This window comes from Dromiciops gliroides, chromosome 2 (assembly GCF_019393635.1).
Source record: "Dromiciops gliroides isolate mDroGli1 chromosome 2, mDroGli1.pri, whole genome shotgun sequence".
Taxonomy (NCBI): domain Eukaryota; kingdom Metazoa; phylum Chordata; class Mammalia; order Microbiotheria; family Microbiotheriidae; genus Dromiciops; species Dromiciops gliroides.
Genome location: NC_057862.1, coordinates 443,392,986 through 443,412,781, shown reverse-complemented (window position 1 = coordinate 443,412,781; position 19,796 = coordinate 443,392,986). Strand labels below are relative to the sequence as shown.

Below are 19,796 nucleotides of genomic sequence, written 5' to 3'. Positions count from 1 at the left end.
GAAAGATTGTTTAAAGGAGAGCAAAAATAACAGATCCTTCACAAAGGCCTATGTGCAAGGTACCCTATTGGGCAATGAGACAACAAAAACAAGAATAAAATAGCCCCACAAGGTGCTGTCTTATACCCTACTCTTGTAGGGTATATATGGTACACAGAGAAGGAAATACATATGGAATTAGAGAGAGAAGTAACACTTGAATTGGGTGGTGGAGAGGAATCAGAGAAAGCTTCATGGAAGAAGAGGTTATACCTGAGCTGAGCTCTGAAGGATGATAAAGATTATGAGAGGTCCAGGTGTTGAGGAAATACATCCTAGGCCTGGGGGACCAATTGCATAAATGCCCTGAGGTGGGACATAGAATGCCAAATTGAGGCAAAAGCTAGTTTTGGCCAGTCCAGTTTGGCTGGGAGATTAAGTGCCTGGAGAGTGTTCATGTGAAATAGCACTGTAAAAGTCAGTTGGAGCCAGGTTGTGGAGAGCTCTACATGCAGATTACAGCCAAGCAGGGGAATGAGCCACAAACAGATAATTATAATGTATGATATTACACAATCAGTACACTAGAGAGTTGCAAAACAGAACCTTCTGTCCAAGGGAGAAGATTAAGAAAGATCAAAAACCCCGCATGATCCACACAGCCAGAGATCTTTCCCAGCTTCATGTGAATACCTCCTCACAAATCATTAGACCACAAATCTTTACAGAGCATCTACAAAGTACCTAGCACTGGGCTCAACACTTTTAGGGCCACAAAAAGAATATGGCATTACATCTTCCCTCCAAAGGCTTACAGACTAATGCAGGTGCAAAGAGTAAAACTGAGGAAATAAACAGCAAATGATATCTTCTTTGCATAATGACGTGCTGGGCTGTGTCATTCATTCTAAAGTGCTAAGGAAATTCAGAGGCTATCTCTTCCTGCTCTTCATCCTCTGATCTCAGAAATCAGTGAGGGCTGGAGTAATCAAGCAAGGCTTCATGAAAGCAGTGAGCTTGGGAATTGCTCTTAAAAAGATAGGTGAGGGGGGCAGCTAGGTGGTGCAGTGGATAAAGCACTGGCCCTGGATTCAGGAGGATCTGAGTTCAAATCCGGCCTCAAACACTTGATACTTACTAGCTGTGTGACCCTGGGCAAGTCACTTAACCCTCATTGCCCTGCCAAAAAAAAAAAAAGATAGGTGAGGGGCAGCTAGATGGTGCAGTGAGTGGATAAAGCATCAGCCAGGGATTCAGGAGGAAATGAGTTCAAATCCAGCCTCAGACACTTGATACTTACTAGCTGTGTGACCCTGGGCAAGTCACTTAACCCTCATCACACCCCCCCCCAAAAAAGATAGGTGGTCTCTGAATAGACCCCAGGTAGAAGAGTGGGCATTTGGGTGAAGAGGACAACAAGACATGAAAATATAGGTGTGATAATTTGCAATGAAAAGAGCACTGGACTCTGAGTCATACAAACTGTGTTTGAGTTCCAGCATTTACTAGCTGTCTGGCCCTGAGCAAGTCACTTCACAATGCTACACCTCAGTTCTCTCATCTGTAAAATGGGTACAATCATATTTACACTCCCTGAATCCCAGGATAATTATGGGAAAGATCCATATTAAATCTTAGAGTGGTGGATTATTATAATTATCAGTTTGAAGGCAGGAGAGAGAAAGGTGTGAAACAAAGCTGACAAGAGACAACAAGAAGATTCAGCTAGCCAAGAGAGAGAAAATAGAAGAGACAGAGAACAAAATTCAATTCAACCAGCATTTATTTAAGCATTCATTATACCTAAGGATAATAGTAACCATCATTTATGCAGTTTTAAGGTTTGCAAGTAGCTTTACACCTGTTGTCTCATTTGATCTTCACAATAGCCCCATGACATAGGTGACAGGTAATGAGGGTCTGAAATAAGGTGGCTTTGGTAAGAATGGAGAGAAGGGAAAGAATGAAAGAGATATCGTGTAGGTAGAATTGATAAGACTTGGACACTGTCTGGATCCAAGTTGTGAGACAGAGTGAAAAGTGAAGGATGACTCCTAGTTTACAAACCTGGGTGAGTGGGAGAATGGTGATTTCCTTGACAGGGATAAATAGAATGATATGCACTCAGGGAGAGAGACAGTGTGACCAAGATTGAGTGAGAAAGAGTGAGGAGAAATGAAGACAAAAACTAAGGCACAGGCAGCAGGGAAGAGAAACCAAGAAATATATAGTGGAAAAGATAATGCAAAAAGGGAGAGAGGGAGAGAGGGGAGGGTAGAGAGACAGACAGAGAGAGGAGAGGAAAAATGAGAGCAAGAAAGAAAAGAAAGAATGGGAAAGAGAGAGAGATTGAGAAAGAAGAGAGAAAGAGAGATAGAAAGACAGAAGAGAGAAAATAGAAGAGAGAAAGTGAGAGAGAAAACAAGGAAGAGGAAGAAAGGAAGAGAGGAAAGAAAGGAAGGGAAGGAGAGAAAGATAATTAGGGAAAGAAGGAAGGAAGGAAGGAAAGAAACAAAGAAGGGAAAGAAAAGAGTAAGATTGAGTAAGAGTGAAAGAAGGAAGAGGAAGCAATAAGAAGAGAAGAGAGTGGGAGATATAGCTAGGATGATAATACCTTTAAAAGCAAGAAAGCCTGTGCAAGACATGATTTCCTTATCCCCAGTCTTGCCTTGCTGTGCAGACAGGTCCAGTCCCTGTCCTGGTTGCAGTTCTGCCCCCTCAGAGCCTTGGCTAAGCTTATCTGTACTCTGATTTCTTATAGCTTTAGCCCAACTCCTTTGTCATTGGAAGGGCAAGTGTATGCTAAGCTATCTGCTTTTCCTGCTGTGTATTTTGAGAACTTGCAGACTGCAACTGCTTCTCCAACCTTCTATCTTTTTATGCATTTAGTGAAAAAAAAAAGTGCACTGCTGGGGAAGCATCATGTCATAGTGGAAAAGAGACTGGATTTGAAATCAGAGGATGTGGGTATCAAATTCCCAGCTATACTATTTAACATGAGTGCGATCTTTAAAATCCCACCTTGGTTTCCTCCTCTATATAATAAAGGCACTGATACATGATTTCTAAGATTTCTTTTAGCTATAGATTCCAAATGTTCCATTCCAGTCTTGCTCAGCCCAGAGCAGAAATCTGCAAACATCCCAGTACTGATGCTGCTTACAATGAAGCTAAATTCTAGCTCTAGTACAAACACTGCTTTAATACAATTGGACCCACAGAGCAGAGGTGCTGTTTGCTTCTGCTACCAATGGCTAACAAAATGCTGTAGCCAATCCCCCCCCCCACCTGCCCTGCTCCGCTCCGCGACTTGACAGTCTCCATCAAGGAAGTTCAAGATGTCAATCAGTCTGTCATAAGTATTTTTATTATGCAATACCTCAGGCAGCTCTCTTTTGCACATTGAAGTCCCCAGAAAAGATACCCTTCTGGTCCAATTTCTTCGTTTTAGAGAGGAAGAAACAGAGGTCATTTAAGTGACTGTCCACAATTACCTAGCTAGAAAGTAGCAGAGCTGGAAATAAAATGCAGGTCCTCTGACTCTAACTGCAGCCCTCCTTCCATAGGCACATATGGGATCTGAGCTGAGAGAAGGAAGGAATGCATGGGCAAAGGCAAGGAGGTGGGAATTAAAGGACACCAGTGTGACCTTTTGCATACAAAGTTTTCATGTGTTTGTTGGGTCTCATTGTAGCTATGGTTTTGCTGTTTGTGGTATGGATGAAACGCCGGGAGAAGGAGCGGCATACCAAGCAGCTTCTCATTGATCCTGAGGATGACGTCAGAGACAACATTCTGAAATATGACGAGGAAGGAGGGGGTGAGGAAGACCAGGTGAGAGAGTCTGGGCTCACTCTCAAACCTCTGTCCTTGTTGCTCCATCCCTTCAATACATTAGCCATTTTCAAGCTGTTCAGTGTTTGAGAAGAAGAGGCTAAGGTTGGAAAAGATCAATTCTGAATGGCTTGGGAAAAAAAAGGAATTTTTATCACTGGAGTACTTTGCACTCATCTGTTCAAATATCCATTCTTTTGAGTGCCACCCCCTTCAGGAAAGTGCTAACTCTCTCCTCTTTCTTTATTCAATGCAATAAATATTATGGAAAGAGCACTGACTCTGCCAGAGTCAGAAGACCTGGGTTCAAATCTGACCTTACATACTAATTGTGTGGCCCTGGGCACAAGTCACTTAACCTCTGCTTGCCTTAGTTTCCTCATCTATGGAACAGGGATAATAATAGCATCTCCTCCCCAAGGTTGTTGTGAGGATCAAATGAGATAATAATTATAAAGTGCTTAGCACAGTTCGTGGCACATAGAAAGCATATCTAAATGTTAACTATTATCATTTTTGTTGTTGTTGTCATTATTATTAATGCAAAGTAAGACTTCCAGGCAAATACTATGAAAAATCCAAAGAGGGAAATTTTAGCTGAGATAGTAGAGATGAATGGGAGGGGAGAGTTGGGGAAATCCCATTGAAAAAGTGGCATCAAAATGAAGTCTTGAAGGAAAGGAAGAGATTTCAATGAGTGTAGATTGAGGAAAAGTACATTCCAGGCATGCACAACAGCAAGAGAAAAGGTGTGGAAATGGGTGAGAGCAGGACAAGAACAGGATGTTTGGCTGGCACGTAAAATACATGAAGCAAAACAGTCTGAGACAAATCTGGAAAGTTCCACTGGAGCCAAGCTATGCAGGGGCCTGAAGGTTAGTAAAAAAGTTTCAACTTTATTTAGGAGGCAGTAGGGAGCCTCTAGAGGTGTTTAATCAGGAAAGTATTGGGATCAAACCTGTGCATTGGAAGGTAGTTTTGGCAGCTCTGTGAAAGATGACTTGAAGAAGGGAGAGACTAGAGTCAGGAAGAGCAGTTACAAGGCTATCTTACAATAATCCAGGAGTGCAGGGATGGGGGCTCAAATGAGGATGATGGCTACCTGGTTGGAAAGGAGATTGATGTGAGAGAGATTGTAGAGGCAGAACCAAAAGGGCCACATGGGACCATAGCTTGTTGAGCAGAGGTGGGAGAAAAAAGAATCAAAACTGACTCCAAAGGTTTACAACCTGAGGGATTGATAAGATGTGATTTCCTCAACAGAAATAGAAACGTTGGAAAAAGGAACAAGTTTAGGGAGCAATATTAGAGCAGATGTTCATATCAATACAATACAATAAATCCTAAACAATCTTAGGTTTGTTAAGTACTTTAAATACCTTAACACATTTAACAACAATAATAAAAATAATAATTGACATATATATATATATATATATATATATATATATATATATATATGTCACTGTTCCAGGCACTATACTAAGCTCTTTGCAAGTATTGTTTCATTTCATCCTCATAACAACCCTGCAAGTTAAGTGCTGTTAATAACCCCATTTTACAAATAAGGAAACTGAGGCAAACAAGGATTATGTGACTTACCCAGGGTCACACAGCTAGTGTGTTTCTGAGGCTGGATTTGAACTCAAGTTTTCCTGATTCCAAGACCAGCTCTCTATCCACTGCGCCACCTAGCTGCATTTGATCATCATCATATAAGTATTATTATGCCCATTTTACAAATATGGAAAATGTCTCAGAGAAGTTAAGTAGATTGTCTATGGTCTTACAGCTAGTGTCGGAGGCAAGATGAGACCCAAGGTCTCTCCTGATGCCAAGTACAGTGGGAAGACTTCAGTTTGGACCATGTTGAGTTTGAAGTGCTGATGAAAGATCCAATTGGAAATATCCAGTGGGCAGCTAGGAATGGAGGGCTCAACCACTTCAAAAAAAACCCATTAGAATTTATTGGGTACCGGGGCAGCTAAATGGCACAGTGCATAAAGCATCGGCCCTGGATCAGGAGGACCTGAGTTTAAATCCAGCCTCAGACACTTAACACTTACTAGCTGTGTGACCCTGGGCAAGTCACTTAACCCCCACTGACCTGCAAAAAAAAAAAAAAAGAATTTATTGGGTACCTATTGTTTCCCCAACCCTGTGTTCTGCTTTGCTGTGGAGGAAAAGGGAAATATGGTCCCTCAGCTTGGTGTGCTCACTGTCTAGTTGGGAAGCAATGTTCTTAATTAATGGTTCCAATTGGCCCATCACTATTTCTACCATGGTCAATAGTTAAGCTGACAACACTAACTCACTGAGTGTTCCTAAACAAGTTATTTTCCCTTTGGATAAACAGGTTCCTCATCTGTAAAAGGAATGTGATAATCCCTTCCAGGATTGTCACCCTTCTCCAGTGATGACAATCAAGTAGTGGGTAGGCTGCCACACTTAGAATCAGGAAGACCTGAGTTCAAACCCTACCTCAGACACTGACTAGCTGTGTGACTCTCAGCAAAGTCACTTAACCCCTTACTGCCTCAGTTTCCTCATCTACAAAATGGTTGTAATAATACCTCACAGGATGGTTGAGAGTATTAAAAGAGATCATATATATAAAGAACTTTTGTAAACCTTATAGTACTATATACATGTTTGTTATTATTATATAAAAAATTAGGATGGTGCCATATAAATTATGAATTTTACATATATGTATATGTATGTACACATAAATATATGTACATAAACATGTGTGTGGCAAACTGTCGTTACTATTCCCAAAGACAGTGGGGTATGTTTCAGAAGAGCTAAGGAAGGACGCTTTAGGCCCTTTCTCCAGAGGTAGGAGAGAACAGCAATGATCACAGCCTCTGAGGATGGGCTTGGCTCTAGGGAGGGCATCCCAGGCCTGCTGAAGCCACCAGCCACCTTAATGTCCTCCTACCTATGGCTACCATCATAGTATCTCTTGCCCTGGTATAGTGGAATATAGCTCCCTTAATAGTTTCTAATGAGCCTTTAATTTCTCTCTGGTTCTCATTTGTAAATGTCTAAATGTGTTTGGGGATTTTATTCCTTCCATTCATCTTTCTTTTCCTTTGCAAAGTTGTAGTAGCCAAGGTCTATTTCATAATTGAGCTTGAAGCTAAAGACAGCTTAGCTCAGTTAAGGCCTCCGTAGGGACAGCTTCTTTCCCACTCTCATTTGAAATACTCTTATACTTTGAAGATTAGGGTGAGAACATCTGCCAGCTCACCCAAAGTGGCCTGTTCCATTGCTGCACAGTAGAACAAGCCACTTTGTTCTAACTCTGACGATTAGAAAATTCTTCCTGTATATGGAGCCAACAATGACCTCCCTGTAACTGCCACATACTGGGCCTGATTCTGCCACCAGGGTCACACCAGAATGCCGGTAATTCCTCTGCCATGTTTTAGCTCTTCACATATTTGATGACATGGATACTATTTGGAACCTCAACCCCATGGCTGTAACTGAATGAGGAGGGGGTATAACTAGCATCTTGCCATTTTCAGATGAATTATCCTGGGTTGATTCTTTGTGACAGACAAATCATCATTCACAACACCTTACACCTCTCCTTTCAGGGTATTTTTCCTGATCTTATTCCATGAATAAATAGTACAATGCCAACAACTATTTCTCCTCAATTCAGCTGGCTCCTTCCCAGGCCCCCAGGACTAGTTGATTCTGTGGATACCTAACTTTGGCACATTCTCTCTTTTGACTATATCTCTTTTCAAACCATCCTCCCACCCCCATGATATTCTCTGCCTATTAATTGCTTATATTCATTGGGCCCTACCACCTTAGGGGATAGGAATCTAATACTTCCTAAGTTTTCTCTTTTCCAAACTACCTATTAAATTTGTAATTTGAAGTTTTAAATACTTTGATCTTTAATTAAGCATTATTGACTCAGAGAAAGAAGGTTATTTGGTAGAATGATCAGACTTGCTTAGTTTCAAGCTCTAGAGTCAGTTGAGATTTCCATTTAAATCCTGTTTCCAACACTTGCTAACTATATGACCATGAGCAAGTCATTTAACCACTTTGTAAACTAGTAAAGACTGTATAAATAAGAGCTATTATCATCATGATTATTATTATCTAATGACCTCCAACAAAGTCCTCCCTAGGTCTAACTTTGTACCTCTCCCCTCATTTTAGGATTATGACCTAAGTCAACTTCAACAACCAGAGACAATGGACCACGTATTAAACAAAGCACCAGGTGTGCGGCGGGTAGATGAGAGGCCAGTGGGGGCTGAGCCCCAGTACCCCATCCGGCCAGTTGTCCCTCACCCAGGAGACATTGGTGACTTCATCAATGAGGTGAGTATTACCTGAAACTCTGAAAAGCGGTGAACTAACAGTGTAGTATAACAGAGTTAGACATGGAAAGAGTCTTTTGGAGCTGGGTGGTATGCAGCTACAAAGACAAAATTTGCCCAGACTCCTTGGAAGAAAACCCTATAGATATGTCAAATGCCAAATCCATGAATGATTCCAGAATGTAGTTCTGGACTTTATGTTGCAGATGCCAATGTGCATCTGGAGACACTCTGGACTGAACTGCCTCAAAGCTTCAGGTGACCGTGATTTTTAGAGACCTGCTTCCTAGCCCAAAGAATCTCTTTTTTCTTTTTCTTTTTGGTCAAACTAAATGAATATGCCTCTTTTGAGACAAAAATGTTAAGAAGTTGGCCTTAACGTTAAGAAAAGGAGGCTGACCATACCTATGGACAGAAGGGGCTATCTCCTAAATGGTGCTTCTTAGAGAATTGAAGAAAGAACAAACATTTATTAAGCACCTATCATGTGCTGAGCACTTTACAAATGTAATCTCATTTGAGCCTCACAAAAAAAAAACTTCAGGGTAGGTGCTATTAATATCTCCACTTTACAGATGAGGAATCCAATGCTGGAGGACACTAAGTGACTTTCCCAAGGTCTAACAGCTAAATACCTGATGTTGGACTTGAACTCATGTCTTCCTGATTTTAGGCATAGTGCTCTATCTACCTTACTACCTACTGCTTTTTAGAGATTTAAGAGGCCCCTTGACCAAAAACTTCCCCCTCATTGGCTTGTCCCAGCCTACCATTAGACATTCCAGTGGCCATCATTTTATCAGGTTAGGATTGATTGCCAGATTAGTAACCCAGAATCTATTCTCATTTCCCCATCACTAACCCCTAAGCACTAGGGGATAAGCTGCCACTAGGAAAATCAGGGATACCTAGAGTATAATTTCACAGTTCAAACATAAAACTAGATTTTTCCATAGGAATGGCAAAATGAATAGAGAGAATATGGAGCACATTTTTATCATTCACTTATGCTTTTCCTATTTAAAAAGAGAGAGAATGATTTGGTTTTAATTGAATTGAAACTAGTTGTCTACTTGTAGTCAGACACAAGTAAACAAAAGTATCTGATGTGATCCTTCTCCTTCTTCCAGAGCCAAAAAAGAGGGGGGAAATACACACACATACATACATCTACACACACACACACACACATATATATATATATATATACATATATACATATACCCCATGTGTCTGTACATCAGCAAATCAGAATCCCATGACTTTCCCATCCATTGGGTGCTCATGCAAGTAGTTTCTAAGCATAATGAGGTTCTCCTTCACATAAAATGTTTGTTGTTGAACCAGATCTCTAGAGACGAGAACACAGAAGGTCTCCTTTTTAAACATCACAAATTCCCCTGGCTTTTACAGCTCTACCTCCGACAAAAATCACATTCTTTTAAAATGGCAAAATCATAAAATGTTAAAGCAAGAAGGGACTTCCTAACATAGCAAGTTAGAATTGGAAGCAATTGATTGACTGATGAAGCATCATTTAAGTGCTTACTTTGTGTCAAACATTGTTCTAAATGACAGCAATACAAATGGAAAACTCCGCCCCAGCTCTTAAGGAGCTGACATTCCAATTCAAAGAGATAACTCAGAGGCTACAGCTTAGATGCAATGGTCCAGGGGTCTGGGCAGCACACTTTCAGGGAGATGGTAAGGCCCAAAGGGCCTACATTGTACCGGAAGAACTGTTGGTGACTCCCTGCTCATGAAAGTGGTATAACTGTCCCTATGACTATTGAGAAAAGGCGGCTAAAGGGCCAGAGTGTTTTGGTTGTTCCCAGCTCCCTCCCAAGGGGATACAGATGACAGGAAAGAGCAATGAAGATGGCAGGAAGGTTGGAGGGAAGGAAAAATTCCAACAGGATATATACAGGGAAAAGTCTCAGACAGGGGAAAGGGTTCTACATGAACTCATCTACTCTAGGCCCCCTAGTGCCTAGTGGGATGTGGGCAAGGAGTGGACTAGGGGATGGGGGTGTCATGTAGCTTTGTACCCTTCACATCTTCATGGGTCCTGTAGAATCACTGGAAGGACCTAGAATATAGACCATATAATAGTGGTTATAGAAGAGAACTTAGAGTTGTCTAATTCAACCTTCTCTTTTAACAGAAGAAATTGAAATCCAGAGTGCCTTGCCGCAGGTCACATAGCTAGTGGCACAATAATAGAACTCCCTGACCTCCAGTCAAAGGAGTTTCTAAAATCTCAGGCTATCACTGGGATTTAGTTTGGGAAAAACACACATACATTTGAATAGACCATGGTCTTTCCATAGAACTCTGAAGTGGTTTCTCTCCAGTATAACTGAAGGTTGAGGAACTTGTACTGAAAGGTATAGTCAAGTGAAAGTCACTGGCCTTGTTCCACCCTATGAGGCAACAGAAAACACAGAAAGTGTTGTCATCCCTCCTCTAATTCACTGCCTCTGTAAAGGGAGGTGAAACATGAATCCTAATTTGAGACAGTCCCGTCTTCTCTCTTCTGTCCCAGAATGTGTGAGAAATTGTTTTTAGCAAATGGGATTTATATTTAAATGTGTGTAGCATAAACTAGTTACATCCTTCCCTTCTGGAGTGAGGATAAAGGGCCTTGAGAAACCATTTGGAGACTGCAAACTCGTGAAATGTGTGCACATTGTCCTCAGCCTTGGTGGGGAAAGTAGAAAATGCAGTCCTTGAAGGTTAATTAAAGGATTTTTCATCCTTTACACGCCCAAAAGATGCTGTCTAGCCAAGACAATATTCCTTCAGGACAAAAGTACGTGATACAAGCCTTAGCTTGCAAGTGGACAAACTGAGGCAAAGATGGGAGGAACTGTGGGAGAGATTCAATGATAAGATTGGGCCCCAGCTCTTCAGGAGTGCCCTGAGCAGTTTGGAGTCATCTTTGGACAACAGCCCTATTCAGGACCCTGGAGCAGTTGTGCAGAAAGAAAGCTACTTGGGGGTTAGACTGTGGAACCTGTGGATATGTGCCTGCTGGGATGCTAAGATAGCCAGGTAATAGGATAATAAGCATATGCAGAATAGCTACCACTCCTACACATCCTGAACATTTGGATGTGCTGATATCTTTTTAACTCCCCTCTATTGTATTCTCTTAAATGTTCTCATCCCATATAATTACCTTAAGCATAGAGTCATAACCATAGAACCCTAAAATTGGAAGGGCCTTCCGATCACCTGATCCAACCCTTTCATTTTACAGGACATTTTACAGGAGTCTTAGAATAGCTTTGAGGATAACTCAAGAAGTGTCTTCCTACAATAGTGCCCTACCCATTTCCCCCACCCCCACCACTAACCCATTGATTGCCTCCTTAATACCGTGTTTTTTTTGTGAATCCAGGGGTTACGAGCTGCAGATAATGACCCCACAGCACCTCCCTACGATTCCCTGCTGGTCTTTGACTATGAAGGAAGTGGTTCCACAGCTGGCTCGGTCAGCTCTCTGAACTCTTCCAGCTCTGGGGACCAAGACTACGACTATCTCAACGACTGGGGACCCAGGTTCAAGAAACTTGCGGACATGTATGGAGGGGGCGATGAAGATTAACTGACCTCATATTCTTAGAACAAAATCGAAAAAGCGAACGGACAGCAGAGAAGCAAGAGCTGTACAAAAGTGGCAGCTTTTTTAATTACTCCCCCCTGCTGACTGTATTATTTTAGTGGTGAGTTAGGAGTTACTTTCATGATTTTTTTCCCCAGAACATTGAGCTGTCTAGCATGAACACTTGTTGTCTCTGCTCCATTTTTCTTTTTTTTAAGTGTCAGCAGGGTTATGGCTCATTACAATATCCGCTTTATGACTAAGGAGAGTGAAAGGCACTCTGTCTTAACTTGAATTTCTTAGAACAGAAGTACTGTTTTTAAAAAAAAAAATTGAAAGTGCCTTTTGGTACATGTATCAGATTCCCTCGATCTCAGGAGCGATTAAAAACAAACAAAAGTTTCGACCATCATGAGCAGCACTCTCTCTGACCCCAAGCTAGTTCTGGCTCTGAAGGAATAATGAAGGAACTGTGGAGATTGTTTCTGGTTTTTGTTTTGGGGTGGTCTTTTTTCTTTTTCTTTTTTTCATTTTTTTAAAAGAAAAAAATAAAGTGGATGACTTGTTTCACAAAACAAACAAAAAACACACAAAACTTATTGGGGTGGGGGATCCAAATAGCCATTCTTTAGTACTCCGCAGGTGTTGGCTTAGTCATCCTTGTTGTTTATGCTTCAGTGTTAACAGATGCACTTATCACTCGGGATCCCTCTTCTCCCCTGGCAACAATTGAGGTAGCCACATAAAACAGCCAGGTTGATTAGCCTTGGGCTATGGGCTCCTCTGGAAAGTCTCCACTAGGCCAGGTGAACACTCTCTACCCCTAACCACCAACAGACCAAAGGAGTATCTCTTTGTGTTCTGCCCTCCACAGGTTTCTGGCTGCCCCCAGGCTACTGAGTCCTGTAACTAAATCCTGGCCAAGCTACATGTTGCTGTCAGGCATCATCACTGATGCATAGCCATTCCCAAGGACAGATACTGCTTTTTTTATCACTTTGACATTTCACAAGGACCCTGCCGGCCACCTCCCCACTCAGTATTAAAGATGTACCCTGACTTCATTAGCCCATCACCCTCACCTCCATCTCCCTTGTCTAGTAAAGTATTCATGTTCCAAGCACCAACAGCCAAAGTCAGACAGCAACATGTAAACCAGCTAGTGTGTGTCCCCACTACCCAGTGGGTGTTTGACACTGCTCCCTCTAATCAAGTCCACGGGGGAGAGCGGCAACCGTGGATGAAGGCATGCTCACTCCGCGGTGCATGCTCCTGGCTGTGCTCCAAGAATACCAACTTAGCAAAAGGTTTCATAGCATCCAGAGAATTGAACCTCAGAATTAGAAATGGTAGTAACTACCTAGTTTGTATGTAAGGTCATGTTGAACCAATATGAAATAGCTATTAGATCTGAAAACAATACTTTTCCCCCTTTACTGATTTGGACTTGTGGGTTTCTGTCTAATGTCTGTGAGATGATTTCAACTGCATGGATATGTGATATGAACCATGTTTCTTGGGTTAGAAGCCACCTACGTCCCGTGCTATGAGTCCCTGGGTAAAATATGTATTTTTTTTAATATTCTGCAACTGAGTTTAGGGCGACTATGATAAAAGTGTCAATCTCTAGCTCTCTTTTCCTTTTGATTCCAAGTTTATGTGTGTTCTCAGAAAGTGACTATCTGAGGATAATGACTTTTTCCATGATGAGGATGATTTTGAATGCTGAATGTTAAAGGAGGGAGAGAGGCAGGGATCCCTGTAGCAGCAAACGGGTCCCATGAAGGAGAGTGTACTGGGCTGCTATTGCTTATAAGTGATGAACATGCTCTTTGTGCATTTCCCATTTCACCAGAGTCTATCTTCCCTAAGATGCAACTTATTTGAACAAAAGAGTGCTTGGAACAGGTGCCATCTGGACTCCAGAGAGGACAGAAGGAATGCAAAATATGTCCTCATCCCATCTCCCATTTGCAATCCAATGTGTTTTCCCCATTCACCACTTGGTTGGTGAGGAGGAAAAAGCTTAAAGGGAACTTCCTGAGAAAATATCATGTTAGACAGGAACTCAGGAAATGCCCCCAAAAGGTTGATGGGTTGGCAGGGGGTGCACCATGATAGTTTAGTGGGTTTTGCTAAGTAACCTGCACTTGGTAGGGAACCCACAGTCCCCATACACAGCATCCTCCCATCCCTTTCCAACACAGAAACCTCTACACCCACCCTAAGGTGCCTCTTACTTGGATACTCCCCTTGTATTCTGGTGGCTCTTCCCTGCCCCCATTATTTCTTGGAGAAAGGAGTGGTGAGCTAATTTTCTCAGCCTATGGCCCCTTTCCCTGTCCTTTCCCCATTCCTTTAAGGTACATATATGACAAACAGTATAGTATCTCCCAATTTAAAGTCATAGGTGTGCCTCACCTTCACCACCTCCATCCCCACTGACTCTACCTAAGTGCACTGACTGTGGTGTGGATCAGTTATTAATGCTCAGACAGTGTTTCTGTCTCTTCTTGTAATTTCTAGAGTACTTCAGAGGAAAGGGAATGGGAGGGGTGGGGATGGGGAGATAGATCCTTTCTCAAAAAACTGAGGGTCAGGGTTCCTCCTCTGGCCTATTTTTTCCCTCTATGCAGGCAGCCAGGTCCCCAAGGAGATGTACTCACTGAAGCCAAGGGGGAGGGTAGGTCAGGCAGGTGGTTGGGAAAGCTTCTCAGTGTAAGCTATTCCCATCCCATCTTACCCCAGTTCTAAGCCATGCTATGCAAACCATTGGGGGTCAGTTAGCCAATGAGAATTGTCTGAAATGTTATGGGCATGGGGGAGCAAAAGAGGGAGGGGGAGGGGGGACTAATGGAATTGTTGGTGGGGTTAGGGGTGATGGATTGTGAGTTTGGTAGTGGTTGTCATTTTTTTAAGTTCACCTTTTAGGTAGATGTTTTTAACCTGAGGACTGTGAATTATTTTTAAATGTGAATATGATCTGTTGACTGAAGCAAGTATAAATGTTTTTCCCTGAACTTCCCAAGAACACAATAGCTGCTAGTTCTCAAATCTAGCTCTAGGCTGGCGCTCTCTCTCTCTCTCTCTCTCTCTCTCTCTCTCTCTCTCTCTCTCTCTCTCACACACACACACACACACACACACACACACACACACACAGAATGTTAACCTTTTTGGTCATGAACCCCTTTGACAGTTAGGTTAAAGCCTATGGACCCCTTTTCAGAATTACATTTTTTAATGCACAAAATAAAAGCATAATTTTTTTCCCATGTAATCCTGTGTAAAACACAGGATAACAAGGGAAGCCAATTATACTGAAGTACAGCTATCAAAATATTTAAAATACTCAGACCCCCTGAAATCTATTCACAAACCACACATCAAGAACCTTGCTCTAGAAGGATGCCCCTAAATTTGGAACATCTTACTAAAGGAGATGGGAAGAGGGGAGAGAGGCTGGTAAATGTACCCCTGAAGATCTGCTCTATGGAGAAATGAATAATGTTGACAAGACCCACTTACAATTCCCATTGTTCAAAGTGGCACATGCACCAGAATAGGAAACTGTCTTAGCCCCTGAAAGGACATGATCCTAGGATCCCTTTCACTAACCTTTCATCTTGCAATGTAAAGTGAGAGGGACTTAAGGGGCTGGAGGAAAGTACTTTTTCTGCACTTCTTCCTCTGAGCTTGTTTTTTTTTCCTCTTTGCTTCTTGCCACTGCCAATGGGCACCAGCAAAATTCTGTTGTCCATTCGTTCACTAAGAAGGCAGAGGTTATGGGAATGCAGGATGGCAAAGACTTTTTCTCTGTGTCTCAGACTTGCCAGCCCCAACTCCACTAGGGCCCCTATCTCTTCCCAGAGCAATCTTCAAACCCAGGCTTAGGCTAGTGAATTAGCATTAACCAATAGTACAATCAGTGTCAAAAGTCTGTGATTAGTAGCTTGTAAATAGAAAGTTTCAGTGGAAAAGTGAAACTGAAGCCCATGAGCCTCTCCATAGGAAGCTAGAAGCAACTGGCATGGCAGGGTGTGGGCTCAAGATTTAGATGGGGGGGGGGTGGAGTTTGTTCTGTAATGAGCTGGATGGTTCAGCACCAAACAGGGTTGGGTAGAAAACAGAATAGGGACATTGCTTCTGTTGGCCCTCCCTATGCATTTGTCCACAAAACCATCTCCTCTTTGTAATGTCTTTCAGCACATCCAAAGTGCTCAAAAAAATGTCAGATTTAAAAAGCCAGGCTTCTGCCCCTCAGAAATGCCACTATTTCCTTTGGGGGGAGATCTTTGCCTGACACTCTCAATCAGAAAATAGGTCTGGACAATTTAGTTTTCTTTCATCAAGGCAAAAAGACAAAAAAAATCTCAATTTTGGCAAAGTGAAAGAAAAAAAAAAGATCTCAAGTACCCAGAATACGCCTAAAACTGCTCACTGCAAATATGTATGTATATAATGTAGGTACTGCTCGATGCTACAAATCAAGTTGGAGAAAAGTCACATCTATGTACAGAAACAGAACGCTTCTTCCTTTTCCTTTCTCTCCTTTTTCTTTCCATTTGGATTCTTTTTTTTCTTTTGCATGTTTCTTTTGACAATGGACAAAATGTGTAGCAGCCTGCATGATGGTGGTTGTTTTTGGGCAAGGCGACTGGTGTACGATGCATTCACACTGCAGCGCCAAGCATTGCGCAGTTCAACAAAAGGTCCAACTTTTTTTGTAATCGTCAACAGCACAACTCTTTTGTATTGTTGTTTGTACCATTTTGTACCAAAAAAAAAAAAAGAGGAAAAAAAAGGGAAGAGAGTCAATGTTTTCAATGTGTTTTTAGTGCCACTGCGATCTTGGTTCAAAACTGAATGACAGCTTTGCGGATTTCTTGTGTATGGGAGCAGAGCTGGGTCGTTGGCGCGTTGCTCCAGTATAATAAATAAAGTCCCCCTTTTAAAGAGTCTGTCTTGGCTTTTTTTTTCCCCTCATTCATTTTCTCTCTCTCTCTCTCTCTCTCTCTCTCTCTCTCTCTCTCTCTCTCTCTCTCTCTCTCTCTCTCTCTCTTTCTCTCTCTCTCTCTCTGTCTCTCTCTTCCCTTCCCTTCCCTCCCTCCCTCCTTCTCTCTCTTTCTCTCCCCTCTCTCTCCCCCATCCTTTCTTCTCTCTTCTTCTCTCTCTCTCCCTCTCTCTGTCTCTGTCTCTGTGCGTATGTGTGTGTCTCTCTCTCTTGGATGAAAAAACTCAGATTTCAGCAGATTTGCCCTCAAAGCAAAGCCTATTAACTGAGACAATACCCAAGACGCCTGGGACCTGAAGGGACTTGAGATGATTGGTACTCCCCATTGCCCCCTCAAGCATGGCAAACTCACTATCAACACTATTGGTGCCAATTTCCTGTTCTCAAGGGTTGCTTTCATTCATTCAACAATCATTTATTAAGTAACTATTATATTCAGAGCACACTACAAGACTCTAGGTGAATCAATCAATCAATAGGCTTTAATGTGTGCCAGGTACTATACTATGCACTGCAGATACAAAGAAGCCAAAGCATGCCCTGCCTTCAAAGAGCTTACATTCTGATGTGAGACCCAACATGAATATACATTGTGACATGCAAGATACATATGGAGTAGATAAAAGGTAACCTTAAGAGGAAAGGCCCAACTACTCCTAGATGGACCAGGAAAGGCCTATAGATGGTGGCATTTCAGCAGAGTTATGAAGAAAGCCAGAAATTCTAAAAGGCTGAAGTAAGGAATGAGAACATTATAGGCATAGAGAAAAGCCAATGCAGAGGTACATAACAGGAGGTAGCGTGTTACATCTGACTTGCAGTAAGCAATCCAGTAAGACTAGAGTACATAAAGAGAGTGCAGAAAAGGGGGAGAGGAGGGTAATGTGTAAGAAGGCTAAAAAGAAAGGATGGGGTCAGGTGATGAAGAGATATAAATGCCAGTCTAGGTAAGACGGAGTCCCTATCCTCACCAAGCATAGTCTAATCATGGGGAAAGAAACAGTTAATTATAATATATCATATCATATAAACACATTAGGGATGTATAGAACAATATGCTATTAGGTTGGATTTAGTCAAGACATCATTCCATGATATCATTAGTGCTCCTCAAAAACAAAGGACAAACAGCAATGTTGGGTTGAAGAGACAGGTTTTTAACAATAGGAGTTGGGAGAGTATTAGGAACTACTACATGGAGGAATTTTAGTTGGGCATAGGAATTTTAGGAATGCATTTTAAAGTGCATAGGAATTGAACAGTCAAGAAGCAGAAGGAAGAACATTCTGAGCCTAGGGAATTAAGATAAAGTGTTTGGGGGTGGGACAGAAAGTAGTTCAGTTTAGCTGAAGCATAGAACACCTGGAAAGAACCGTATGAGATAAGGATAGAAAGGTAAAATTGAGCCAGATTGTAAAAAGCCTTGAATGCCAGGCAAGGAATTTGAGATTTAGTCAATATGAGGACAATGAATATTTGGAGGCTTCAGATCACTGTACTTCACGTGTACAATGTATTTACACTGCAGTACCAAGCTTTCCGCAGTTCAACAAAAGGTCCAACTACTTTTTTAAAAATTGTCAACAGCACAACTCTTCTATTGAGTTGTGGATAGGAGGAATGTAGGGAGAGAAGGGGCTTGGAATCTGTGGGATAAGCATCCAGGTCTCTGAGATATTGTTCAATGCAGGGTCATAAAATTAGTGTTATGAATGCTTAACATTTCTGTTCTCAACCTTGACGTTTGTTTAACACATCCTGCTGGTTTTGATATCAATCAATCTCTTAATTGCCAAATTTTTTCTCAGTCCTAATCCTTCTTGACTTCTCAGCAACATTTAACACTGTTAATTACCTTCTCTTCCTCCATATTCATTCCTCTCTAGGCCTTCATGACACTTCTATCTCCCACTTGTCCTTTTATCTGTCCAACCACTCAGGCTCAGTCTCCCTAACTGGTTCTTCATCCACATCATGCCCAGTATCCATGAGTGTCTCCCAAGGTTCTATCCTGGGCCATCTTTTCCTTTCCCTGTATACTCCCTGGCATAATGACCTTTCCACTACTATAGGCTCAATTATCACCCCCATGCAAATGATTCCTAGAGCTATATTCCAGCCCTTGTCTCACTTCTGAGCTCCAATCCCACATTAGTAACTGCCTTTAGGCATCTCAAACTCAGCATGTCTGAAACAAAACTCACTGTCTTCCCCATAAAACCTCCCCTCTACTTATCTTCTCTGTTCCTGTCAAGGACCCTCCATTCTCAGGTTCAAAACCTTTGTGCCATACTCACCTCCTTTACTCTTACTCACCCTACATTAGCTGATCCATTGGCAGATTTTGTCATTTCTACCTTAAAACAAAGACCCACTCCAGAGCCTTTGAGAACACTCATGATTAGGGATCATGCTATAGATAATAAGCCAGCAAAGAAGATTAAGTAGGAGTGGTTGCACCGGAAGAAGAGAGGCAGAAGATGATAGGATCATGAAAACCCAGAGAAAAGACAGTATCCAGGAGAGAGTGGTGACCAGTATGGAGAGCTAAAGCAGGGCTTCTTTAATGTTTTCCACTTACGACCCCTTCTGCCTGAGAAATTTTTACATGACACCAGATATATAGGTATAGAAAACAGATATACATAACCTTTCACTGTTGCCAAATTTTTTATGACCCCATATGGGGCTGTGACCCAGAGTAAGAAGTTTTGAGCTAAAGGATTCGGGCACGGGGAAAAAATCAGATTTGGCAATTAAGAGATCATTAGAAACTTTGGAGGGAGCAGTTTCAGTTGAATGATAAAGTCAGAAGCCAAATTGCAAAAGGTTGAGGAGAGAGGAGAAAAGAATTAGAGGCCAAGAAGACAATCAACTTTTTCTAGGAGCTTGACTGAAAAAGAGGAAGAATATAGGACAATAGCTTGGGGGGGGGATGAGATGGTCTAGTAGAGTGGGGGTTTTTTGTTTTTGTTTTTTTCTAAAGAATGGTAGAGATTTAGATATG

General features: G+C 41.9%; 1 protein-coding gene across 2 annotated transcripts in view; it reads left to right on the top strand.

The window, feature by feature from the left end:
* CDH4 (cadherin 4) overlaps positions 1–16,718 on the top strand; it is a 1,225,586-nt gene extending 1,208,868 nt beyond the window's left edge. For both annotated transcript variants that reach the window (XM_043984728.1, XM_043984729.1), the window contains exons 14-16: positions 3,674–3,813; positions 8,005–8,169; positions 11,572–16,718. In XM_043984728.1, coding sequence (XP_043840663.1) covers positions 3,674–3,813; positions 8,005–8,169; positions 11,572–11,778 — 512 coding nt within the window. In that variant the 3' untranslated portion in view covers positions 11,779–16,718. The remainder of the gene's footprint in view (positions 1–3,673; positions 3,814–8,004; positions 8,170–11,571) is intronic.
* Positions 16,719–19,796: the final 3,078 nt, after the last annotated feature.